General features: G+C 40.7%; 1 protein-coding gene across 2 annotated transcripts in view; it reads right to left on the bottom strand.

Moving 5' to 3' along the window:
- ANO2 (anoctamin 2) overlaps nt 1-27606 on the bottom strand; it is a 401884-nt gene extending 374278 nt beyond the window's left edge. The window contains exons 1-2 of one of the 2 annotated variants that reach the window (XM_077468552.1): nt 27067-27606; nt 3695-3879 (exon numbers count right to left, since the gene is read on the bottom strand). In XM_077468552.1, coding sequence (XP_077324678.1) covers nt 3695-3879; nt 27067-27229 — 348 coding nt within the window. In that variant the 5' untranslated portion in view covers nt 27230-27606. Of the gene's footprint in view, nt 1-348; nt 716-3694; nt 3880-27066 lie in introns of those variants that run through there. The other variant, XM_077468553.1, reaches the window with a different exon arrangement.
- Nucleotides 27607-27762: the final 156 nt, after the last annotated feature.

Raw genomic sequence — 27762 nt, 5'->3', positions numbered from 1 at the left:
CTCAGTGTATAACAGACCTGTCTATAAACTTCAGTACAGCCTATAAACTTTTCGCACCTTGGCCATAAATTGGCAATCAATAGATATGCTATTGGTACTTAAAGATTGAATTGAATTATTACAGAATTTGTTCCAAGTTCCAGTCCAGAACCTTCAATGCATTTTTGCAAAATTGAAAATGTTACAATTGTTATATTTTTAACAGAGACATAATTTATACGTATGAAATGAGGCTGCATTAATCGCACAGGACAATCCAATAATTATATATTGTTTTTCCTCCTCTGTTTGATTCAACTTTATAAATTATTCCAAAACATCTCCTTTCCTCTCACCCCCTATACTTACTGGAAGTCCTTGTAGACTTTCCGGATCCATTTTAGAAGCGAAATTCAAACAGGCAATTTCTCCTCCCACCCTCCTCCGAATGAGAATCAGCAAAACAATTGCACAGGGAGTTCAGCCTGTGTCATCCTCTCGGTTTTACCAGAGATGGAAGCCATGAAACAAGATCCATTGTCAGATGAAACAGGATCCTGGGAGTTTCAGCTTGCTGTGGAAGTTGGTAACCATCAATGGACGAGCACTCTGCAGGATATGCTTTGCTGTAACCGATCAGCAGAAGGTCTTCTCTTCTGTGTTGGAGAAGTGTAAATCTGGGCGCTGTTCACTCATTGCCTTGGCACCTAATCTTCCCAGGTAAAGCTATCTCCATAGAGACACTGAGAACATGAAGCAGCTCTCAGCTCCCAGGGGTACGAGGCCTGGGAATGGAGACAATCTTACCTGAGAAGTGATTATTAAGCTGGAGAAAGGATCGAGCCTCTCCAGGCAGCTGAGGTTTTATAACTCCACAACACAACTGAAACAAACACAAGAGACCAATGTGATAACAAGTCTAAAGAAACTCCGCACAGTGTGGGCATCTGTGCAGGTTTCGTTGTGTGATCAATTTGTGATAAGTGGGCAGCGATAGGAACATAGGCCTGGCGTGGGGGTGTCAAGATTTTAGGGAATGGTGAAGTGCCCTTTATCTTTCCTAGGCAAATAAAAATTAAAAATGACAACTTTATCTGTAGACGTATAACCCACCTTATGTACCTTTTAATAACAGAAGGATAACATTTGACTATAAAACTTTTCACTATCTACAACAGAGTTCAGTTCTAGTTTCATTGCGCCTGCTCGCTGGTAGGCACACTGCTCAAGCAGAGCAGTGTCACTTTCACTTTCAGTTAAAACTAATTAAAAAAAAAATTAAAAAAAAAAAGAACTCGCTGTTCATAATGTTATTTTTCACAAATCAGTCCTGGACCAGGTGGAAATTACTAAGGCAATTAAATGAAATGCATCAGAAGGCCACCACATGGAATCTCCAATCTCCAGGATTATAGTAGAAGTTCAGCCTAAAACAAACTAACTCTAAATCTACTGAAAGACACATTCTAATGCCCTGTACACACGGTCGGAAATTCTGACGGAAAAGGTCAGATCGGATTATATTGTCGGAAAATCCGATCGTGTGTGGGCTCTATCGGAATTTTTCCGTCTGAATTTTCGACGGAAATAATTTGAGAGCAGGATCTCAAATTTTCCGACAAAAAGATCCGATCAGACTTTTTCCGATCGTTTGTGGAGAATTCCGATTGGACAAAGTACCACGCATGCTCAGATCAAATTACGAGACCAAAGCTATTGGCTACTTGCCTCAACATAGTCCCGTCGTAACAAAGGAATGTCATCAGATTTCGAACGTTCGGATTTTCCGACCATGTGTATGCAATACCAGTTTAGGACAAAATCCGTCTGAAAAAATCTGGCGTATTTTGTCGTCAGAATGTCCGACCGTGTGTACAGGGCATAAGACTAATCTATCTAGCCCTGTAAAGCAAAAATCTCTATACATACCTTTTCTGCAGCCGATGAGGCATATTCGCACCTTCCCCCTGACCACAACAAGCTTAGAAACAAATCATATTATTTTGTATTTGAAAGATGGCAAGGAGCTTGCAGAACACATCTTCTGCAATACAAACACAGGTCATAGGAAGTGGGGTGGACTGGTGCACTTTAGCAAAGCCCTGATCAAATAGCCAGTGTTGCCTGCATGCATTTCAAGACTAAAATTTCAATATTTACGGAGTTTTCCTGTAAGGAGACACTGTCACTCTTCCCATGCAGGACAAAGTGACAGTGTCTCCATAAAAGGCCCCCAGGCCCTCTTATACACAGCTTTCAAGCACTCTCACTGGTTTCTCCTCTGTTGTAGCTGGTGGCACTACTAGGTATTTCCAGTTATGGAGGAGCGAGGAGCATGGGACCTCCTCCCTTGTGACAGTGCTTGGGCCCAGCAGCCAATTCCTAGGCCCAAGAGCTGCCACTTGACCAAGGGAGTGAGGTCACCATTCCCTCCAGGTCACCAACATTGGTGACTTAAGATCTTATGACTGAGATGGAGGGAGGAGCAGTGGGGTAGTGCAGACTAAGCCCTTGTACACACGGTCGGAGATTCCATCGGAATGTGTCTGATCGGAGCATTTTGTCGGATATTCCGACTGTGTGTGGTCTGCATCGAACTGTTTCCGTCAGAATATCCGTCGGACCAACTTTTCCAACTTGCCAGAAATATTTTCAGACAAAATGCTCCGATCGGACATACTCCGATCATGTGTAGAGAATTCCGATTGGACAAAGTACCACGCATGCTCAGATCAAATTCCTAGACCAAAGCTATTGGCTACTAGCGTGAACATAGTCCAGTCATAACGAAATAACGTCATCACGTCGGATTTTCCGACAACTTTGTCTGACAATGTGTATACAACAGTTTCGGACAAAATCCGTCGGACAAAATCCGATGGATAAAATCCAACGGATTTGGTTGTCGGAATCTCCGACCGTGTGTACAAGGGCAAAGTGAGTATAAGGGGGGGAAAGTTACTGGGTTTACATGGGTTGAAGGGATAGGGTCTCTCTAACTTCATTATAAACATATACATCACATTTTCTTTTCTTCATTATAGGATGCTGAACCTATTGAAAGCACTGGAATTCATCTTGCATGGACCTTTGCTGAGCAACACAGCTCAACGCACATACAGGGAAATTCAATACATTCTTACTGACACTTTCTGGTGCTATGGCCCTTTAAAATGGCCTGCACCAGATTTGAAAATCCCGTCCATCCATTTCAGTTACTTTAACAACACCTGCCTCAATTTCAGGTAGTGGTGCTATGAATGCAGAAAATTTGAAGATAATGAAACTGGAGGTAATTAAGATAAATATGTTGTCCACATTGACATTTGTTGTGTTGAGGCACATCGGGATTCTAAAGAGCAGCCCATAGCCATTTAACCAGCAGGTTGAATAAAAAAACAAAACAATTCCCTCATGTACATATTGCAGGTGGATGGGGGAATCACTCCTGCTGAGCTATTGTATTCTGGCGCTACGGTGCTATAGACCCTGTCGGTATATGGATCGAAATTCGGCTGGTCCCTGCCAAATTGCGATTTATGTATGGCTGGCTTTTATGAATTCCTCTTATAATGTGCATAGTGTGATGGACCCCCAAACTCTTCTATCCCATAGACATGGCAACAGTACAATTCTCCTGATATTGCAGATATCAGACAACAGATGTCTTTCCAAACAGTATAATGATTATACCAGAAGATAAAGGGTGACTTACTGAGTTATTGTGGCTATCCACACAAGAGGAATCAAACGCTCCATTGATGCTTCCTTGTTGGGGGTAGGTGCCGGGTAGGTACTGATTAACAGTAAGATATTTTGATTTCTGTGTAATAGTGGAATTATCAACGGCTGTTTTCTTCTGTTGGCCATTGTTTAACTGAGTAACAGATAACGGAATCTCTGCAAAACAAACACAGTGGAAAATCAAGGTAAATATAAATCCTAATGCTAAAATCGCATATAAGCTTTGGCATGTTAAAGCACTTCAAAAGTCATTTCCAATCTTTTTAAATCTGCAAACAGTAATTAAAATATTCTTGTTGATCCTGTCATGGGGGCCCTTGTTCAGGCATTTCCTGTGAACCACTTACCCCCACAGGTGTTGCTGGATATGATATGACTCTCTAAGCATGCTCGGTCCCCACTGACACATCTGGTTGTAAGTTGGAGGCTGCTCACACCCGTGTATCTAAAAGTGTGACTAAAGTAAAAGAGAATAGATGCAGTTGTGTACGCACTGAATTTATACTCCACTCTCTTCTCCTTCACACAGGGGGACGGAGAAATAGAAAATATTTTATACCTTGATGAAAGAATTCATTAGGGTAAAAAAAAACATTTTTAGCTTTAGTATCACTTTAAGTGTTAGTTGCTGCCACTCTATTATAGCACACAGAAAATAGGCCACAAGCAACTTGGTGTTAAATAGAATAAGTGTATTGAGGCAAGGCAAGGTAACACGGAGCACAAACCAATAAATGGCCAAAGATCACGTTAGAATAAGTTAGGCTTACAATACCAGCCTTAGGTATAGCAATTAGCTTAGACCATAATAATGCTAAACCAGACTAAAATAGATTCCACAGCATTAATAAGGAGCCACATACGCAGTAAGGTATGTAATGACAGTAAAGGAAGTCTCACAGTATCTCTGTAATAACCAATTCTAAGAAAATGTCCTGGAGTGCACTCTGTAGTGATACCTGGTGACTCATGTAAAATGTTAAACCGGCTGACATTGGGGCCCTTCTGTGAGAAAGAGTGAAGCTGTTACTTTAAGAGTGTGCAATGGATGACTGGTGGGCTGCTAAGTAAGGAGCAGTCTCGCATTAACTGTGTCAGTGTTCAGATACAATCAGATGATTCGGCTCACCCCTTCTGGTACAAGTGTAAGCAGGTACCTACAAGAGGCTAATATTTTTCTACTGTGCTGATTCATGTTCTTCAGCAGAGGGCGGCAACCTACGGCCCACAGGCCGCAGCCGGCCCACCAGCGCTAAATGAATTCACGTCCACCCGGCCGGCGGACATGTTTTGTAGAGCCAGCGGTTGGCTTTCTTGAGATAACAATGGATGTGGCTAATAAGCCGCGTAACTGTTATCCCCAAGCAGTGGGAGGGGTCATCCACCCTCCCACAGCCTTCTGCTGCTCTCCCGGGCTCTCCTGTCCCACCGGGAGGCCCAAGCGACCCGCTGGCACAGACCCGAACGAAGCTGGAATCTGCTAACCTGGTAACCTAGGAGCAATGCCATGACATCATGTCCGGTTTACAGAAGACTTAAAGGCGCCAGATTTTGAAAAAATTACAATATTCAAATCAGCCAAACTTGCCGTTTGGAATGCTTTTAAGTCAAAAGGAGGGATTTGGGGTCTCATAGACCCCAGATCTCTCCATAAAGAGCACCTGTCACTGCCTATTACTGTCACAAGGGATGTTTACATTCCTTATGACAGCAATAAAATTTAAAGCACCCCATCCCTTCGTGCTTGAGCACAGAAGTGAATGCATACGTAAGTCGTGCCTGCAAATGTAAATAGTGTTCAAACATCACATGCTAGGTATTGCCCCGATTGGTAAAGCGAGAGCAATAATTTTAGTACTAGACCTCCTCTGTAACTCTAAACTGGTAACCTGTAGAATTTTTTAAAGCGTCCCCTATGGAGATTTATAAGTACCATAGTTTGTTGCCATTCCGTGAGCGTGCACAATTTTAAACCATGACATGATAAGTATTTTATCATCTTCATTTATTAGCAGGGAAATGCGACTCTCCATGCATTCACATACATTAAATCCAGTCCTTACTTGGAAAAAGGTTGCTGACCCCTGTTCTACAGCTATCTGTCTCAGGCCCCTTTCACACTTGTATGAGATGACAGTCATACGACTGTGGACCCACCTTTGCCCTGCGACTTGAAGTCCGACATGCGTCCGACTTCAATAAACAGGGATCCCCGACAATACCAGGCTCTGTCGTGTATGAATCTTTAGGGGGAACACCACGTTCAATGTAAAAAAAAAATGGCATGGGTTCCCCCTCCAAAAGCATACCAGGCCCTTCAGTCTGGTATGGATTTTAAGGGGAATCTCCCACATCAAAAAGACTGCATGGGGGTCGGGACAGCACGGCAGGTCAGGAAAGGGGATGGGGAAGAGTGAGCGCCCCCCCCCTCCTGAACCGCACCAGGCCACATGCCCTTAACATGGGAGGTGGTTGTCCCCCCCACCCCAAAGTACCTTGTCCCCATGTTGATGAGGAACTTTTTCCTGGTGTTGACTCAACACTCTCTCCCGCTCCAATGCTGGGTGCGCTGTGCACCACTACTTATATTGGCATGGGGCTGGCTCACGAGAGGCCCGCCCCTTATGACATCACCTTTCCACTTTTCCCCAGCGGTGATGTCATGCCCCATCATGCCCGGGTGGTGACGTAATAAGGGGTGGGGCTCCGTTGACCCCACCCCATGCCAATACAAGTAGTGGCACACCGCGCACTCAGCATTAGAGCGGTATCAGGGTTTGCAACACAACAAGGGGGGTCTGTAAACCCTGTTCTTTTGATAAGCTGTGCATGCACCCCCTTTCAGAGACTTTAGACCAGACAATTGACAGTTAATGGTAACTTCACTGAAGAAAGGCAAACATACAGGAACAGTTCTTGTAAGCAGCTTCTCACACACATTCCTATACAAGGTGTTCTAGTGCCGATAAGGTAATCATACCTAAATAACAGCAGAGAGTCCATAGTCAGAGAAACGTACAGCACATGATTCTAGCACACAAGGTACTGTTCAGTGGAAGTTAAAGTGTTATTGCTAAGAACTACAGTATTTTTGTCATTGCTTAAGGCAGCCAGTCAGGCAAGAGACAGGTGACTGGAAGGGGCGACGGTTCCTCTGGTAGTGGAGGGGGGGGGGGGGGTTAAGTGCTTGGTACCTCCACTAGCAGTGGGTTTCCCACTCTTTGGGACCAGACCTGCAGCGCAAAATGCCTAAGCCTAGGGACTCAGCCGGAAGTTATGGAAGCGAGTGCGTAGAAAGGCCCTGGAGAAGAGAGCAAGCACAGAGGTTGGAGAGAAAGAAAGAGAGTGTTTCCTGTATCCCATGGCAACAACAGAATATGCCACTGGGAGAGAGGTGACGTGAACTGCTGGATTGGTGGAACCCGGTACAGGCTCAGCGGTGTACCAGCCACAAAATGCTGCACACTAGACATGTGCTGAATGGAAAAACGTGTTTAGCTTCATATAGATTTGTTATGTTACTCATTTTGTTTCATTATGAAATTAGTTTAGTTTAGTTTCTGAATTCGTTTAGTTTAGTTTTAGTTAAATTTCATTTTGTTTCCATTAAAATGTATTTAATTTATACATTTTCTAACAAATTCGAACTTTTCAAAACGATTAGAATTCAGATTGACCAATTTGAATTCTGTGTAAAGAAATATTTAATAAAATGCAAATATACTTAGGAAAAAACCTGAACTGCAGCCTCCCTAATGAAGAAACACCACGAAAGTGGGGTCCAGAAATGTATAAAACTCTAGATAGGGGAGATGGCGCTGTTCAATAAAAATAGTAAAAAATATTGGTGTATATTCGAAAATGTATAAAGTGCAAATGCTAGCACCTATATTAAAAAGGGAACTAGTGCATATACTGAAAGCTATGACACAAGCTAGTGAGAATATATAAATAAAAAGCTAGTACTTAGAATGAAGTATGACCACAAAATTAAAGTGCAAACCATATAGATGTGCAATGTGTATAGGTGTCAAATTATATAAAGTGACAAGTGCTAGTATCTGCCAAAAAACAATCCTAATTCATATACGTAAGCAATAAATAAATGTCCAAAAAATATTAAATAAATGTCCAAAACAATATAAAAAATGTTTTTAAAATTATATATGTATATAAGTGAAAAAAAGGTATAGAAAATGTGGTGAAAAATAAAAAATATGATTAAAAATATATAACGTCCTCCAGAAATCAATAACAGCAATCTGTGAATGGTGATCCATGTGTCAGCAGAATAAAAGGTGACTTCTTCAGTGCTCCTCTCCTCCAAGTGCCTCCCCCCTTTATGGCTGCAGGGGTAACAGGCATATAAGCTGTGTCCAGGCGATGGTCTCCTCCTCATCAGGGGATCCCTCAGGTCTGGACCACTATAAACCTTTTAAACTGAATGTTCCTCTTGCTAGGAAATCCAAAAATTCCTCTGTACCAGGCATCCACATAGGTATAAAGAAGGATGAATCCCATAATCATATTTTTATTTTTCACCACATTTTTTATACCTTTTTTTCAGTCCTATTACTATACTCCTATTTTTCTAGTTGTATGCAACACAGAGGTTACTGGTTGCAAATAAAACGTCTTTGCTTTTCGAAAAAAAATTAACATTCCAATAAGCTGGTAAAAGATAAGCTAAATTGTGGGAGATATCAGTCCAATCAAGAGGATTTCAAAATCCTGGTAACTGGACAGAATACGTTTTGTGTGACTCATTTAAAATACCTTAGTCCATATTCTCAATTCCTGTTCCTGACCCTAGGTTCTCCAATTCTGTCTCAGCCCCTCCCCCGAAGGGTAGGGCATCCACAACTCTCTCTCTTTCTTTCTTCTTTCTAACCATACCCAGACTTACCTCATGCTCCTTCCCACTCTAAGGGGTAACAGTTAAAGGGGAAGCAACCCCTGCCTATAAGCATGCACAAACCAAATGGATTGCCTTGTGCTGTCACTAGCCCCAGGTCCTGTCCTAAACAGGAAACCATAAGTAACCCAAACATTTCATGTCGGTTTAGGCAATGGGGTGGGGTGGGGGGGTGTTAATAATGCACAGACAGGTCCACTGGTGGCTTATCAGGATACAAAACAAGGATTAGGAAAGCTTTTATAATCAACCTTGCAGAAAGGATTGAGACTGTCAAACTGATATACAGTAAGGGTGTAGTTTTTAGCTAAATCAGGTGTTTGCAAATGTTTCAATCTTTTGTTCTAATTTTCATTTGATTTCTACACATCTACAGCCAGTTCAAGACCGGCTTAAGGTTATGTGGTGCATGTGCAAGCTTTGAACATTATTTACCCCATTTCCAAGCTAACGTTGCTCCAGTCCCTACCTAGTATTTTACCCACCTCACCAAAAAAATTTGACCCACTTTTTAGTTTATAAAGTTATTCTATAGAAGAAGACACCAGGCTGCAGATGGGTTAGTCTGGTGAGTGCAGCATCTTCATGGGTGAGCATCTTAGCCTGAAAAGGGCACTCTAAACATTAGCACAATTAGTGAGCATTTTAAGTGTGGTGTAGTTGACATGAAGTTCTCTAAGCATCCTTTAGGACTCATGCAGAAGGGTATTCTTGTCAAATGCAGCCATTTTCATTTAAATACACCACTGCTCAAACATATGTGTTCAAAAAGGAAATGGAGGGTTTGACAAGAAAAGGTTGCGTTGACCTGCTTTGCCTGAAGTTTACGTCAATAGGACATGCTGCTGCATCCAAAAAAATCAATTCAAGGCAGGTCAAATGCAGCTTCTGAACGATCATGTACACTACTTCACTGAAGTCAATGAAAATTTGCTTGAAACGCAGCCCAAATGCAATTAAATACCTGTGTACATGAGCTAAGGGCTCATTTACACTTGCGTCGCTTTGGGAAGAAAGATTTGTGGTGGATAGCTTTCAATAGAACTGTGCAGGCTCTGTGAATGTCAGAAGCCCCAGGAAATTTAGAGCTGTCAATCAAGAATTTTAAGTTGAACCCGTAGTGAACCCGTAGAGATCATGGATATATTCTCCGAGGTCTATAGGGAACTGTACAAGACAAGGCAGGGTGTAGACTGTGGAGAGATGGATAGGTTCCTGGGGAAAGTAGAATTGCCCACTCTCGGAGAGTGATAAGAATATGCTTGATTCCCCAATAGTTTTGGAGGAGCTGATTCAAGCAGTAGCTGGTATGTCAAAAGGAAAATCTCCTGGCCTTGACAGGTTACCTTTGGAAATCTATAAATATTATGGGGAAGTTTTGCTCCCAGAACTTCTTAAGACATTAAATTAGTCAGTTGAGAGGGGGAGCTTGCCCCCTTCGATGACGGAAGCTACCATTGTAGTTTTACAGAAGGAAGGGAAGGACCCACTTGAGGCATCCGCATATAGACCAATATCTTTACTGTGCTCTAATGTTAAAATCATAGCAAAGGTGCTGGCATTCAGGTTGGAAAAATTTATATCAAGACTTGTTCACTTGGATCAATCGGGGTTTATCCCTGGAAGGTCAACAAGTGTCAATATAATAAGGGTATATATGAATCTCCAGGTCCCGGCGGAGAATACTGGTTTGAGGGTGGTCTTGTCCTTGGATACAGCCAAGGCGTTTGACAGCCTCGAGTGGGGTTATCTCTGGCGGGTCCTGGAGAAGTTCGGATTTGGTCCGTTTTTTATAGGTCTGTTGAAAACCTTATATAATCAACCAAATGCAAAATTAAAAATTAAAAATTAATGAGTATTCAGAAAAGATTTCACTTGAGAGAGGGACAAGATAGGGGTGTCCTTTGTCACCCCTTTTGTTCGCCTTAGCGATGGAGCCCCTGGCATGTGCGGTTAGATCATCAACTGTGTTGCAGGGTTTCCAAAGGATGATGCTTTATTTTTTCTGGGGAACATGGAAGGTTCATTAACTGAATTAATGCATATAGTGGAAGAATTTGGTAGATACTCGGGTCTAGTCATAAACTGGGAGAAGTCATCCCTCTTGCCAGTAGATCCACTTGTTAATTCCATTCCAACAGGAATATCCCAGTTAAAAGTAGTGGAAAAAGTTAAATAGCTTGGGATAGTGGAGTCAAAGGACCTGAATCAATTTACATCTGATAACTTGGACCCCCTACTGTTAAAATTCAAGCAGAAGTGGAACATCTGGAGTAGATTGCCTCTGTCAGTGGCAGGATGTGCCAACTTGATCAAAATGATCTGGATGCCACAGCTGCTCTATCTGCTCCATAACTCCCCAATCTTAATTGAGGAAAAATGGTTTAGAAAGATACAGACACTTTTTAGAGCATTTATTTGAAAGAAAGGCCAGGCTAGGATCAATTTACAAGCACTGCAACGTCCAACAAATGAGGGCTGTCGTTGTTTGGCTGTCCCTCAACCGTATATTTATTAAGTTACAACATCTGGGAGGATGCGCTATATTGGTTGAGGGGAAAGTCAGTGACAACTTGATACTGCTGGGTTCTCCATATAAATCTATAGCAGAAGCACTAGAGGCAGGCTCTCTAGATAGTGGGCAGCTAACAATAAAATTGATAACTAAAACATGGCTGATTGTCAAGCGAATGATGGGGTACAATGGAGTCACTGAGTATTCACCCATTTGGAATAATAAGAACCTGCAAGAACTCTTTACTATAGGGAAGAATAAGGATTGGGAGAGCCACGGACTAAATCGGTTAGCTCAGCTGTATGCGGGTAATATTTTAAAATCATTTGAGAGAAGAATATGGGATTCCAAATAAGTCATTTTACACTTATTTACAGATTAGACATGCCTTGGGTAGGCAGTTTAATAACTGCATACTAGAATGGTGTGAGATTCCCCTTCTCCAAAGAATAACTAAAGCTGATACTAATAAGGGCATAATATCAATGGTATATGCGCTAATAATGGGCAAATGTAATAATCAGGAAAGGCTCCATAAGAACAAACTTAGATGGGAAGAGGATGTGGGTGAAATTACAGCAGAGCAATGGGAAAGGATTTTAGAATTTGAACCGCTGGTGTCGGTCTCTCCATCGCAAAAAGTGTCCCATTTGTTTTTAATACATAGAGCCTACTATACACCTAAGAAAATGTATATGTTTGGCCGTCGTCCGGATGACAAGTGCCCTTGATGTACTTAGACAGGGGATCTCATACATATGTTTTGGAGATGCCTAAAGCTGCAGAGATATTGGACACAGATATTGAAAATTATCGATGCTACATTTAGAGTTACTCTCGAACTGGATCCTAGAGTATGTGTCTTGGGCCATATTAAAAAAGAAGTCGGACCGACAGGTACACTGACAATGATAGCGAGAAGCCTATACCAGGCAAGAAAATTATTGACAATTACGGAACCCCCCGACACCGGAAGAATGGGTTAGTATTATGAACAAGTTAGTATGGATAGAAAAAGTAACATTAACCAGACAGGGTACCCGTGGTAAGTTTGTTAAGCTGTGGAAACCCTGCCTGCAAAGAATGAATGTCCCCTGGGGAGCGATAGATATAGAGTAGGATATAAAGATTACTCAAATTGAGCAACCTCTGAGAGAATAGTAAATTGATGGTTATATGGTATAATGGCATTTTATGTGGGGGGAGGGGGGATTCGATAGTAGAAAATGTATAGTTGTATATTATTTTGCATGCTGTAATTGGTAAATATGATTTTTTTATATAACAGCTTGGTTACATTTTTTTTTTTTCCATATAAAATTTTATTAGAAATACAATAGAAATACAGCAACATTATATGGATCATGTGGATATAAACAGTACAGTACTATACAGAATTTATGATGATATAAAGCGTTCTCGATAGACAACCTACTTCATCAGGTGTTGGTAAATTGATTCCTGTTACAAGACTGTCCAATAAACTGGTAAGGATGAGCCAACCGTTGTAACATAGTTTACTAAATTTACCATTCTATCCATTTGGGTGGTATAAGTGTCCTAAACACGTCTCTCGGGAGAAGACCAAGATGAGAATCGCTTCTGTTATGTCTAGGGGGCACGTTAAAGTTTTGTTCGTAAACATGTCAGTCGTCTTGTGTAAACTTATTTGTGCGCGAGGTATTATACCATCCTATTTATGATAAAATATTGGGTAGTCGAACTGAGCGTCTGTGTCCTAATGGGATGTTGCATGTTTAGGTGAAAAGAGGGAGGGAAAAAAGGAGGGGGTTGTGATGAAAGAAGAAAGAAGAAGAAGGGAAGGATAAAGAGAGTATGTATATCTCTCCGGTCTCCGCCGATCGTGGTGCTTGGGCCTAGCAGGCCTGGGTCTCTTTATTTCGGTCAGTGTGGAGGTTAAGTTGCATTCCTACTTCTGCTATAAGTGTGTTGAAAAACGCTGTCGATATGTTTGCCAGAATATCGTGTGTGGATGTCAATGTGTATTTCGTTTGCATAGTGTTTTCTCCATTAATTAATTTACGGGCCTTTGGTTACATTTTTATTTTGAAAATAATAAAAATTATTAAATAAAAAATAAATAATTTTACGTTTACTCCCCCTTGCTACTACATAAAAGCTTATTTAGGGAAAGGAAGGGAGGAGCAGAGGAGCTGGGCAAGCACAGACAATAATTAGACAATCCTAGTAGAGTAGGAGGGTAATGATATGGCAGGAGAGAAGAGGCTGTGCTAAGGAATGGACTAGTAAAATTTTCTAGCAGGACCAAGGAATGGACTAGTAAACTTTTCTACCAGGCCCATTGCAAGTTAATAAAACAATTGTTTATGAAAAAAAATGCTGCAAAGAATTTTAAATTTTTGATTTTACTGCATGTTTTTCTGCAATTTTTAAAGTTGGTGACAGGGTCAATTTAAAACTAGGCAAAAGGCTAAAGATGGAGATGTTTTATCTTCCAATGTTTTTTTATTTCCATCCACTGCTGATGATTTCACTTTTTGTGTCAGTTATAGAATGTAGAAGGAATACTGTGAAGTCCACTCTCTACCCCCCTAGCCTACTGACTGGACAGTGAAAAGGCAGCAAGAGATTTGTGAGCTCTGCTGTCTCCTCCTATCAGCATATTTGCATGCAGCATGCCTGACTGTCCCTCAATCCTGACTGCAAGTAATTTAATGTACTTACACTGCTTACATCTATTTTTTATTTTTTTTATTGGATTCAGGTCTGCATTAAATTGTGTCCTTTATCTTCTGGCTGGGGATAACCCCACTGCAACAGGTCGCTTTTATTTAGATCCCAAGCTACAGGAGGCCTCGGTGTCACCCATTTATGGAGATATTTCCTGGAAGCTAGACTTACCCAAATAGCCCAATGACTTGTGTCCTCCAACCATATCCGCTGATTATGGTTTGAACACTCCTTCATTTTTCCTTTCTATCTGCCAGGATTATTGTGGATCAAGCCTCTTTGCCCAGGAATGTTTAAGGCTGTAAATTTAGTGGTTGCATAATCGCTCCTGATCTCGTTGTAAGTCTTCTAACTGGTTGTCCTCCCCCGTTCCTCCTCTCCTTGTATATTGGTGACCCACTTTTTCCTATGGCCTCCAATACCAGGGCCTTTGTACATAATTGGATTCATTTGAAAAACACTGCCCTTCACAATTTGCAAACTGACACGGGTGTTGCCTCATTTGACTCCCTTTTGACCAATGGCCCTTTGCTTCTCTTGGACCATTAACAATATCTTTAGATTAGACATTATTTTTCTTGCCATTATGCTCTAAGGCCCTCTAAACCATACATTTCCTTTTGAACAATGGTGCTTGGGGCTGAGATGTTATTTCTTCTTTATACCAATACCTGAATAGCTCGGTACTCCCAGATAAGTCCTCTGCTATGTCCCAGTGGGAGCAAGATTTTGTAGACTCCCCCTCCACAGAGGATAGGCTTGATATGCTGACTAATGTTCACAGATGTACTAAATCTGTACCGCTCTGAGATACAGGCCTAAAACATCACAAATGGTGGTATATGACCCTGGTTAGAGCTCATAGGTTTTGCCCACTAGTTACTCTAACATATTTTCGAGGCTGCTCTGAGTTAGGTTCCCTGGTACATATTTTTGGAAGATGCAGTAAATTGCACCCTTTCTGGCAGCAAATAACCTATAATGCCCTGTGCACACGGTCAGACTTTCCGAAGGAAAATGTGCGATCGGATCGTGTTGTCGGAAAATCCAATCGTGTGTGGGCTCCATTTGACTTTTTCCATCTGAATTTCCGACATTCAAAGTTTGAGAGCTGGATTTAAAATTTTCCAAAAACAAAATCCGATCATTTAAATACCGATCGTGTGTAGACAATTCCAACGGCCAAAGTGCCGCGCATGCTCAGAATACATTACGAGACGAAAGTTATTGGCTACTGGCTTCTTTATAGTCACGTCATACGTGTTATACATCACCTCGTTCTGAACGATCTGATTTTCCAACAACTTTGTGCGACCGTGTTTATGCAAGACAAGTTTGGGACAAGTTTTGTCGTCGGAATGTCCGACCGTGTGAACAGGGCATAAGGCCGCGTACACACGCGGGGACTGTTCGCCCAACTTTGTCCGCTGAACAGTGTTTTGGCGGACAGTCCGCTCGTGTGTGGGCTTTCAGCGGACAGTTTCAGCGAACAGTCCGCTGAACAAGGTTTTTCGGAAATTCCGAAAAACTGTCCGCTGAAACTTTGTTTCAGCGAACAGTCCCCTTGTGTGTAGGCTTGTTCGTCAAACTAAGTTCCGCGCATGCTCAGAAAGGATTTACACGCCGAAAGTTATAATGCAGTGTATAGGACGTCGTATTTTCCGTCCCGTCGTACGTGCCGTTCACGTCATCGCGCACGGTTTCAGCAAACTGTTCGTTCGTCGTGTGTGGCCATGTCCGTCCATGCTAATTTTGAGCGGACTGTTTGCTGAAACTGTTTGACGGACAAAGTTGGGCGAACAGTCCCCGCGTGTGTACGCGGCCTAAGACTGCCTTAGTAGCTGGGTGCTCAATTACACTGACAGCTACAATGTGCTTGCTCTTTTGCTCTTATATCCAACAGTCCCTCCCCCATGCGAAAGATTATTACATACCTATTTCAGTACAGCCCTATGGGTTATTGGCTTTATTTGTCAGTCCCGATACTCCTTAGTCCCAAGTCATGGCAAGGATGGACTCTATGAGGTTGATTTACTAAAACTGGAGAGTGCAAAATCTGGTACAGCTGTGCATGGTAGCCAACGAGCTTCTAACTTCAGCTTGTTCAATAAAGCTTTGACAAAAAAACAAAACTGGAAGCTGGTTTCTATGCAGGGCTGCACCAGATTTTGCACTCTCCAGTTTTAATAAATCAGCCCCTATTTGTCTTATCAAAGGCATTCATCACATGGCTTATGATACCCTGGCTATTTTTATGAATAAATGGAACTCCTGGAATGTCTGTTAGAGGAATTATCTAGGGTTTTGCTCTGGCTCCATGTTCAAGGCTTCAGTAGGTCTGCGCCAGGACTGTTTTCTTTTTGATTGGATGTTTTGTTAAATTTTTAATTTTTAATTTTTTTGCTGGTTTACCTTCGTTACATGATATATGTTCATGAATGTGAACCTTAATTTCCTCATCCACTGTCTTTATATACAGGGCAGCGTATTCCCTTCTAACTGGAACTTATTTTTATGATTTTTGTGTACGATTTGGATGTTTGCCAGTTTCTTAATGATGATTATATCTGTATATTCTGTATATTTTTTTCTGCTTTATACTTCAATTAAAGGTTTTGTAAATACAAATTAGGTCCTTTATGTCTGCCTGTTCAGCTTTGAAACACTTAAAATGTATGTAAACCAAACTACTAAAATTTCATAGATAAACTTTAACATATAAAAAAATCTATTTACATTATTTTAAATCTGCAGCTTTTGTTAAATTAATACCCGATGATAGTTCCATGAAGGTCCATGTCCAGACACTTCCTGTTACAGGGTCACAAATATTCTGTCCCTGTCACCCAACTGTTCTACTTATCACTCTGCTCCCCCACTACAAGCAGCTGTTCTGGCACATATTATACAAGTGTGGTCCACTGTTGTCACCATCAGGAAGACAGCCCTAAGAAATGCCAGTGATTGCTGGGAGTACATGTAGACAAGGACACAGGAAATCAGAAGTGCTTTGATTCAACAAAGAATAAATAAAAAGTAAAAACAGTACGTTAGGGTTTACCGTACATCTACTTTAATGGCTTCTTATTTGCCTTAGAGCAGCCTTTCTCAACCTTTTCAACACAGAGGAACCCTTGAAATAGTTCTCCGGTCTCGGGGAACCCCTTCTAAAAATTTGAAATCTACAACTCATGACACATTAGTGTGATGGTCAGTGGGAAGAATGGTCCTTACACTTGTAGTCATTGGGAAGAATTACCCCCTTACAGATAGCTAAAAGGATCAATAGTGTGAGTGGAAACTTATCTGAGAGGCAGAAATTGCCCAATGCTGAAGAAACCCCTAGCAACCTCTGGAGGAACCCTAGAGTTCCACGGAACCCTGGTTGAGAATCACTGTCTTAGAGACTTCTGCGATGAGATCTTTGTGCTTTAATTCTCAAGTCTGCCCACCTGTTGTGTTTGACTTGGATGTCCCAGTCTCTGTTTTAAATTTTTCAATGTATTTTATAATATGGAGACTGCAGCTGAAGTGTGGCAATACCCCATGGAGAGTGGAAACAGAGCCAGGAATTATAGCAGAAACTTCCTACTACTTACTAGAGTTCCCAGGAGATACAAGAAGCTACTGTGACCATTTGAGATCAATATTCAGTCAAACTCCCTAGCAGGAGCTGACGTGTGCTTAGAGATCCTCCAGAAAGCTAACTGATTTTAAAATTATGAAATTGATGCTTAGTAAAACTGCTTTTGTATATTGGCACTGACCGACAACAAAAATTTGCACAGTTACATAGTTAGTCAGGTTAAAAAAAAAAAAAGAAACAAGTCCATCCAGTTCAACCAATAAAAAAAACTAATATATCATACAATCCCATTACACAATCCTTCACCCACAGTTGATCCAGTGGAAGGTGAAAAACCCAGCAAAGCATGATCCAATTTGTTACAGCAGGGGAAAAAATTCCTTCCTGATCCCCCGAGAGGCAACCGGATATTCCCTGGATCAAATTTACCTATAAATGTTAGTACACAGTTATATTATGTACAGCCCCGGAAGGATTTGCCCCCTTAATGACCAGTCCATTTTTTTCCATACAGCACTGCCGCGCTTTAACTGACAATTGCGCGATCATGTAATGCTGTACTCAAACTAAATTGTTGTCCTTTTTTCCTACAAATAGAGCTTTCTTTTGGTGGTATTTGATCACCTCTGTTTCCCTTTTTCCTTAATCCTATAATAAACATGCCCCCAAAAAATATAAAAAAAAGAAAATTTCTTCCTCAGTTTAGGCTGATATGTATTCTTCTACATATTTTTGGTAAAAATAAATCGCAATAAGCGTATATATTGAATGGTTTGCGCAAAAGTTATCGCATCTACAAAATAGGGGATATATTTATGGCATTTTTTATTTAATAATTTTTTTTTACTATTAACGGTGGCAATCTGCGATTTTTAGCGGGACTGCAACATTGCAGCGGACAGATCGGACACTTTTTTGGGACCATTGACATTTTGACAGCGATCAGAGCTAAAAATAGCCACTGATTACTGTGTAAATGTCACTGGCAGGGAAGGAATTAACACTAGGGGGTGATCAAGGGGTTAAATATGTGTCCTAACTGTGGGGGGATGGGACTGCTTGGAGGAGACATATCACTGTTCATAACCAGTACAAACAGCAGATCTGTCTCCTCTCCCCTAACAGAACAAAGATCTGTCTGTTTACATTGACAGATCTCTGTTCTGTCTCGCGCAGGAGCGATCACGGGTGCTCGGCGGACATCGCGGCCACCGGCACGCGCATCGGCTCCATCGTCCCGCCCACTAGTGGTCTTAAAGCGCCCCTAGCGTGTATGATGCATGCATATTCTTAACCCCCCTGACTGCATAACTTTACATTTATCAACATTAGACCTCGTTTGCCAGTGTATTGACTTGTAAATTGGTGACCTCCTGTAGGGACGTTATTCCTCTGCATAGCTTGGTGTCTGCAAACACTGAAATTATACTTTTAATCCCAGACCCTATATCATTCATAAAGACATTAAAAAGTAAGGGTCTCAACGCTGAACCTTGGGGTACCCCACTGATAACCTTAGACCATTCAGAATATGAATCATTAACCACTACTCTCTGGATTCAGTTTATTTTTGGCCAATTTTCTATCCATTTACAAACTGAATTTTCCAAGCCTGTAGACTTAACCTTACACATAAGCCATTTGTGGGGAACTGTGTCAAACACTTTTGCAAAATACAAGTATATCATGCCCTCTGTCCAAGGTTTTATTTACCTCTTCATAAAAATCAGTTTTGTTTGAGAACTTCTGTCTTTCACAAATCCATGCTGTCTCATCTATGTGGTCTTTTATTAAACTCTCCAGTGTCTTCCCGACTATAGAAGTTAAACTAACAGGTCTATAGTTACTTGGTAAAGACTTTGATCCCTTTTTAAATATGGGCACCACATTGGCCCTATGCCAATCCAGTTGGGACCATTCCAGTCATCACTTTTGAGCCATTATGGATCATTTGGGGCTGTGTCAATAACATCCCCATTATGGACATAAACTCCCCCTGCTCCTTTGTATACACAGAGCTGAAGAAAGTATTCAATACATTTGCCTTCTCTTTGTCCCCAGTCATCCACTGTAGATTATTTTGTAAAGGGCCTACATGCTTAGACCGGACTTTTTTACTGTTAATATATTTGAAGACATTTTTGGGGTTTGTCCTGATATCTTTTGCAATCTGTCGTTCGTTTTGAATTTTTGTGTCCTTGATTTCCTTGTTACATATTCTGTTATATTCTTCATAACATTTAAACGATGCTAGTATTCCTTAATTTTTATCATTTTTAAAAGCTTGTTTCTTATTATTTATTTATATAGAGCCACATAGGTTTTATTTTTAGCCTTTTAAACTTATTTCCCATGGGACACACCATGTAACACAAAAAAAACCACAAACAACCCACTGGCTTACAGGAAGACCGATATATAGAGTCCTTGAAAAGTTATCATAAAAACTGCAGCACTCATTAAAAAAAATGAATAAAAATTATATCAACCCAAAAATATATACATTCTCATTCACCAGGTATTGTTCGTCATATGTATTCACAAATAACTCTCCAAAGTATTAGACCACACTGTTCTAGAGGTCTTTGTAACCTATAGTTGTTAAATTCAACACCATAGTCCACAGTACAGAAAACTGAGCAAGACTCCTTTAACCACTTAAGGACCGCCGCATGTAAATATACATCGGCAGAATGGCATGTATGGGCACAAGCATGTACCCGTGCTTGCCTTCCAGCGGGTGGGGGGACCGATCGGACCCCCTCCCGCTGGCTGGGGCGGTTCGTTTCGCTTCAGGAGCGATCCGGGATGAGGGGATTGCCGTTGGTTTCTGGCCATCCCCTCTCGATCGCTCCTGGCGAATGATAAGCTTCCGCCGCCTGTGTAGTGTAAACAAAGGCAGGGAGGAAGTGATGTCACTCTCCTCGGGGCGGTCTTTTTGATCGGACGGCGAGGAGAGAAGACATAGTAAGTACACCAACACTACACTGACATGTAGGTACACATAGGCACACAAATCCCCCCCCCGATCACCCCCCCATCACCCCCCCTCCCCCTCCCAGTCACAGTGTCACTGATTGCAGTGATCATTTATTTACTGATCACTGCATTTAGTGTCAGTTGTGACAGTAAAAAGTGTCAGGGCAGTTAGTGTTAGGTCCAGGGTAGCCCCCCTACCCCCCAATAAAGGTTTTAACCCCTGATTGCCCCTAGAGTTAACCCTTTCACCCCCTTTTGCCAGTGTCACTAAGCGATCGTTTTTCTGATCGCTGCATTAGTGTCACTGGTGCCACTAGGTAGCTAGTTATTTTTTTAGGTTCACCGCCAGGTTTTTATAGCGTTAGGTACCCCCATATACTACCCAATAAAGGATTTAATCCCCTGATTGCCCCTAGAGTTAACCCTATCACCAGCGATCATCGTATAAGTGTCACTGGTGACGCTGGTTAGCCAGTTAGTAATTTAGTTATTTAGGTTCCCCGTAACATTTTTATATAGCGTCAGGGACCCCCATATACTACCTAATAAAGGTTTTAACCCCCTGATTGCCCCTAGAGTTAACCCTTTCACATCCTTTTGCCAGTGTCACTAAGCGATCGTAACACCCACGCGCAAAGCATACACCTCCCGTAGTGGTATAGTATCTGAACAGATCAATATCTGATCTGATCAGATCTATACTAGCGTCCCCAGCAGTTTAGGGTTCCAAAAAAACGCATTGTTAGCGGGATCAGCCCAGATACCTGCTAGCACCTGCGTTTTGCCCCTCCGCCCAGCCCACCCAAGTGCAGTATCGATCGATCACTGTCACTTACAAAACACTAAACACATAACTGCAGCGTTCGCAGAGTCAGGCCTGATCCCTGCGATCGCTAACAGTTTTTTTGGTAGCGTTTTATATTTAAATCTTGAAGATGGTGATTGGTTTTCGGGGTCCCGTACGTGGCTAGACTCCCAAAAAGTCCCACACATCAAACAGAGATTTCACCGCTCCAAGTCAAAACCACTGACAGGCTGCTAACTCTCCAAGTAGATGGGGGTTCCAGGTGCAGGCTGATTGCATAAGCCAAATGTGTAGAAACAGAACGAAACTCTGGATAGCCGCACTCCGGATTGTGTAAAAATTAAATGCCTTTATTTCTTCAAAATGCAAGTGCAAAACTCCGTTGAACAAAACATCACAGCAAAAAGGAACAAAAAAAGGATTTTTGAACAAAATTGCTAACGCGTTTCACGCTACAAACAGCGCTTACTCATAGCTTACTCATAGCATGTGGTATCCCCATACGCAGGAGAAGCAGCTGAATTTATTTTGGGGTGTAATTTCACATATGCCCATAGCATGTTTGAGCAATATATCATTTAGTGACAACTTTGTGCAAAAAAAAAAAAGTTTGTAATATTCCCGCAACTTGTGGCAAAATATAAAATATCCCATGGACTCAACATGCCTCTCAGTAAATAGCTTAGGGTGTCTACTTTCCAAAATGGGGTCATTTGGGGGCGGTTTGTGTTATTTTGGCATTTTATGGCCTTCGGAACTGTGATAGGTAGTGAGGAGTGAAATCAAAAATTTGTACCCTTAGAAATCCTGAAGGCAGTGATTGGTTTTCGGGGTGCCGTACGTGGCTAGACTCCCAAAAAGTCCCACATATGTGGTATCCCCGTACTCAGGAGAAGCAGCAGAATTTATTTTGGGGTGTAATTCCACTTATGCCCATAGCATGTGTGAGCAATATATCATTTAGTGACAACTTTTTGTAAAAAAATCTTTTTTTTTGTCATTATTCAATCACTTGGGACAAAAAAAAAATATTCAATGGGCTCAACATGCCCCTCAGCAATTTCCTTGGGGTGTCTACTTTCCAAAATGGGGTCATCTGGGGCGGGGGGGGTTTGTACTGCCCTGCCATTTTAGCACCTCAAGTAATGAAATGTACTCTATTTTGTAGACGCTATAACTTTTGCGCAAACCAATAAATATACACTTATTGGCATATTTTTTTTCCTACAGACATGTGGCTGAATACATTTCGGCCTAAATGTATGACTAAAATTTAGTTTATTCGATTTTTCTTATAACAAAAAGTAGAAAATATCTTTTTTTTCAAAATTTTCTGTCTTTTTCCTTTTATATCGTAAAAAATTAAAATCGCAGAGGCAATCAAATACCATCAAAAGAAAGCTCTATTTGTGGGAAGAAAATGACGCAAATTCCGTTTGGGTACAACATTGCATGACCGCGCAATTACCAGTTAAAGCAGTGCAGTGCGAAATTGTAAAAAGACCTCTGGTCCTTAGGCTGACAATTGGTCCGGGGCTTAAGTGGTTATTATAAAACTATCACCAATGTCACCCTACGAGAAACAAGGCTTACCAGAAGGATGGACCCCAGTGGCTAGAGATCATAAATCACTATTGTATGGTACTGTTCCCATACCAGGATATAGGAGCTCCAGCTACCATGTTCTCAAGTAATCATGACATAAAAAGGATGATATAAATATTACCCGAAAAAATCTAAAAATTCTCCAATGGTGAAGACTGTACAAGTTAATTTATTAAAATTGATTAAAATCAATAAATCAATGCATTGAAAAATGCCAAACATATGAGCATTGTTAAAATATGCAAACAGGTGAGAAATGTGTTCTTTAGATTTTTTTTATATATATATTTTTTATTGTTTTAGCACCACAGTCATTATGATAAATACGCATGTCTGTTTGCCCGGAGTTTAATTTGAAAATGTTTCAAAAGTCTATCATTGCCCTTTTTACATAACATTTTTGTTACATCTACATTGCCATTGATTTTTTGATTATCTGTGTCCCATTCAAGGGATTTTCCTTCACTTTCTGTCACGGATACAAGTGTCTCCATTGGAAGATTCTATTAGTGTTGTGATGATCACTCAAAATTTTGCCTCAACTTCAGTCCTGGTGACAGCACTTAAAATGACAAACAGAAAGGATAAATGTTCTAATAAGGGACACGGATATCAATAAAAAGCTGACAGGCGTTCTAACACGCTACATTTAATGTCCGAAAATGTTGCCTTTAGATACTGTATACTTTAAACTTGAGCAGAATGTCAATTGAGTTTAATTGATACCCATTAGTGGTTAACGTTAAGCAGTATTAAATATTTATTATATTGCAGCTTACCAATTTATAGATGTAATGGCTGCATTCAGTTTCTTTTTTAGGCTTTCTTTTTTTTATTTTCACCTGATGATCCAGCCAGCAAGTCTGTTGTTTTTCAAAGCACAGGGTCTCCAACAGAATTTATCAGTTTCCATGGATGATACAAACAATTTAACACAGGCAGGGGAGCGTAAAATGGCCAGCTTTTATTTATTCACGTAAAATCTTTATCCCAAAAGAAGAAAATCTGTTATGTTGCGTACACACGATCGGACAGTCCGGCGGACCCCCCTTCCCCAAAGCACCCACCCCCCATGTGGAGGGAAAGTAGCCTGGTACGGTTCAGGAGGGGGATCGCTCGCTTGTCCCCACCCCCTTTCCTGACCGGCCGGGCTGCGTGCTCGGATAAGGGTCTGGTATGGACTTTGGGGGGACCCCCACACAGTTTTTTCAGCGTAGGGGTTCCCCTTAAAATCCATACCAGGCGACGGGGCTCACAAGCTGTCAATCTCGCCAAAGGAAGCGGCGACATTGACTTCCTTCGCTAGTCCCGTCTACCTGGAGTCACTTTCAAAATTAACGGACTTTACTCCGTGTGTGGGCAAGTTCATTCATTTCAAAAGTCTGGTGAACCTCGGCCAAAAGTCCGGCGGATTGTCCATCGGACCTAGTCCGCCGGAAATGTCCAGTCATATGTGGGTGTGTGTGGGCAAGTCCGCTCATTCGGAAAGTTTGATCGTGTGTACACAGCATTAGCTGTAACTGATTAGAAAGTGTGATCTGGAGTTTGGTTTCACTTTGTTAGTGTATTAAAATCTACTAGTACATTTTACTCTCCCCTCTCCCTCGGACTAACAATGCTGCTGTCTGCTGTGCCTCCTGTGTAGCTTCATCCAAAATAGAGGTATACTAACACAGGAGGTGTGTTACGTTTGTTACTGGCCAGATCACCAAGAGAAAACCGTGAAAAAAAACGTAAAAATTAAAACTGATGCAGCCACCACTATTGATTGGTCAGTTTTAATATATCATTTTTTTTTATGTATGGGTTTAATAACACTTTAAGTTAAAGCTGAACTACAGGCACACAGCTAAATAGACAGACAAAATCCATATAAATGGGGCTGTTTTACCTGCCAGTGGATTTCTTTTTTTTATTTTTTATTATTCAGGCCTTCCAGTCCTGAGATTTACACTGTTCTGTTACCCGGTACAGCCCTGTCTAGGAAAGTAGGAGACCTCATTTTCCTCTACTGCAATTAAGTAACGCTAATGCCGCGTACACACGACCGGACTTTCCGGCAGACTAGGTCCGACGGGATCAGTCCGTTGGACAATCCAATCGTGTGTGGGCTAGGCCCATCGTTTTTCAACAAAAAAAAAAATCAGACGGACCTAGAAATAGAACAGGTTTTAAATCTATCTGACAGACTCAATTCCGACGGACTAAAATCGGGAAAACCGTTCCTCTGTATGCTGGTCCGACGGACCAAATACAACGCAAGGGCAGCTATTGGCTACTGGCTATTGAACTTCCTTGTTTAGTCCCGTTTACGTCATCACGTTCAAAACGAACAGACTTTAGTCCGTCTGTGTGTGGCCAAGTGTGTTCGTTCGGAAAGTCAGTCGGAACTCCGGCGAAAGTCCATCGGACCTAGTCTGCCGGAGAGTCCGGTCGTGTGTACGCGGCATTACAGGTCCTGTCCCTCCCTCAGCCTGCGATTTGACAAAAGGAGAAGCAGGCTGATGATCTCATCTGTCACTCTGCCCTTTCATCTCAACAGCATGTTCCTTGCACTACAGCACAGCTGACTGATGCCTTATATTTCTTCTCCTGCCTTCAGTCTTTGCTCTGCTGTACAGGGGATGCACAAGACTGAAACAAGGTTACAATGGGAAGCAATAAAAAACAACCTTTAATAAAAATGCATTCATCTTTTTTTCTTGACTCACTTGAGTAGTAAGGGCTGTTGTAAATGTAAAGATCAGCCTTTGAAAAGCTTTTTTACCCCAGAGGAACCCTTAAATGATTTTTTGGGTCTTGGGGAACCGCTGATAAAAGCAATTTATTGCTTTAAATTGGTGTACATTGGGAAATATTCCCCTTGTCCTGTGATGGTCAGAATGCCATCCTTAAAGACAACTAAAAAGGTCATTGCCTTCATGCAGTCTGCACTGTCAAGTGGCATTGACCCTGGAGCTTTGCAGGTACCATCTAATGAGAGGTAAATTAGCCACAGCTTAAGGAACCCCTTAAAAAACTCTGGAGGAACCTTAGTGTCCCTGCATAAGAATGATATAAATAGTTATCAGAGTTTAGGGGTGTGCCTGGGGTAACTGACTAGGAGAAAAGACATTCAGGCACATGTCTCACATACTTACATACAGTATAGTCTGTAGTTCACTAATTATACATTATATATTTTATATATATATATATATATATATATATATATTTGTTTTTTTGTTTTTGTGATATTTATTTAAATGAAACCCACAGCATAACAGCTTATTTTTTCTAAGGCTTTAAAGCAATTTTTTTATATAAATGTCTTTATACCGTAATTTGAACTGCAATTTAATCTCTTTTACGAAGTAATACCACTAATAGCTTTAAAACAATTCTTTCTACTAGGAGACTTCAGGTCAGGAGATACAACCATAACATTATCCTCACCCATTGTAAGCACATACAAATATCCGTCCCCATTAATTATGAAAGAAACAGCCTTTTATCAACCACCTGCTGTCGAAAACATCTTGGTTTAAATCTGCTTATTATCTGTTTTTTTTTTTTTTTCACGGATTTGTATTTATTAAGTTATAACTTTAAGGTAAAAATCCCACTTGGTCAAAAATTCCTTTTTTTTTTTTTTTGCATTTTCAGTTTTATTTTTTTAGCAAACCTGTCAATTAACCTGCAGACTGATTTTATGTGTTTGCAGAGCATTGCCTACAGTACCATGGAAATTATATTGTGTTTAAAATAAACATAGTCATTGAGCTTGATGCAGGAAATATTAAGCCTGTTGATATAAAATATATATATGTATGTATATATATATATATATATATATATATATATATATATATATATATATATATATATATATATATATATATATATATATTATATTGACACATTAAAATATTATTATTATTTTATATTATTATTAATAGAATTTTTTTAAAAATGAAACAATAAAAAAAAAAAAAAGTGTTTTTAGCAAGGCTAAAGGAAATAAGCATTTTACAGTGTGATCTCCACCTTCAGAGCCTTCGTAAACCAGAAACATCTTATATACTTGTTGCACCTGCTGCAGTATTCCAAAGAGATATCATTTGTTTGATCGACAAGCAACAGTTATAAAACCTTCTCATCAGGAAGGATCTCTAGAGGTATCTTCTACAAAGGAAAAAAAAAAAAAAAAACACATATAATCAATACTTTAGAAAGGATAAACTCACCAGTTAGTTGTGCAGGGGGAGCTTCCATATTGCTTGAAGGGATTTGCAGGTTTGAAGTGGAGACAAAGCTAATAGGATGATGGGGATGTGCTGTTACTGTGTACAATCTGCTCCTGCTCCTAACCCGTCTTAATTTTCCAATGGTGCTGACTGCTAATTCCATGCGAGCTAGAATCTCATTTAGGCAAACAGCGAGTAGAACTAATTAGCCAGGCCTTCTGCTACGTAATCAACAACGTGGAACAATAACAGTAAAAAGAAAAAAAAAAAAAAGACCATTGACATAAAAAAAAAGCACTTATGGCACCTATTGATAATCAAGAGTAAACCATGTTTTGAAGGCTTGATCATGAAGGAGAACAATTGTCAGACAACACATAAAAAGCCATTCCATAGGCAAAAATACACAAAATGAAAATAGAATGGAAAATCCAAAGGAAAAAGTAATCCAATAAGCATGAATGCTCAATTCCTGCTCCCTGTATGCTAGGGTATTGTTGATTTGAGAACAATGCTCTTCGCAATTCATAAGAGAGTATCTACTATAGAGTATGAAGACAGAAGCCTTTTAAGGCGCAGGTTTTTTTTTTTTTTTTTTTATCTCAGGTTACACTTGGTATACAAAGACGCATACCTGTTTTAAATATTAAACGGCTTACCTTGTAATCACCTGTTCATTCAGGGCTGATGAAACCA

This window comes from Lithobates pipiens, unplaced genomic scaffold, assembly GCF_037356315.1.
Source record: "Lithobates pipiens isolate NorthernLeopardFrog02 unplaced genomic scaffold, aLitPip1_a1.2 Scaffold_8, whole genome shotgun sequence".
Lineage (NCBI taxonomy): Eukaryota > Metazoa > Chordata > Amphibia > Anura > Ranidae > Lithobates > Lithobates pipiens.
Note: the sequence above shows the minus strand (reverse complement) of the source record. Positions and strands in the feature narration are given on the sequence as shown.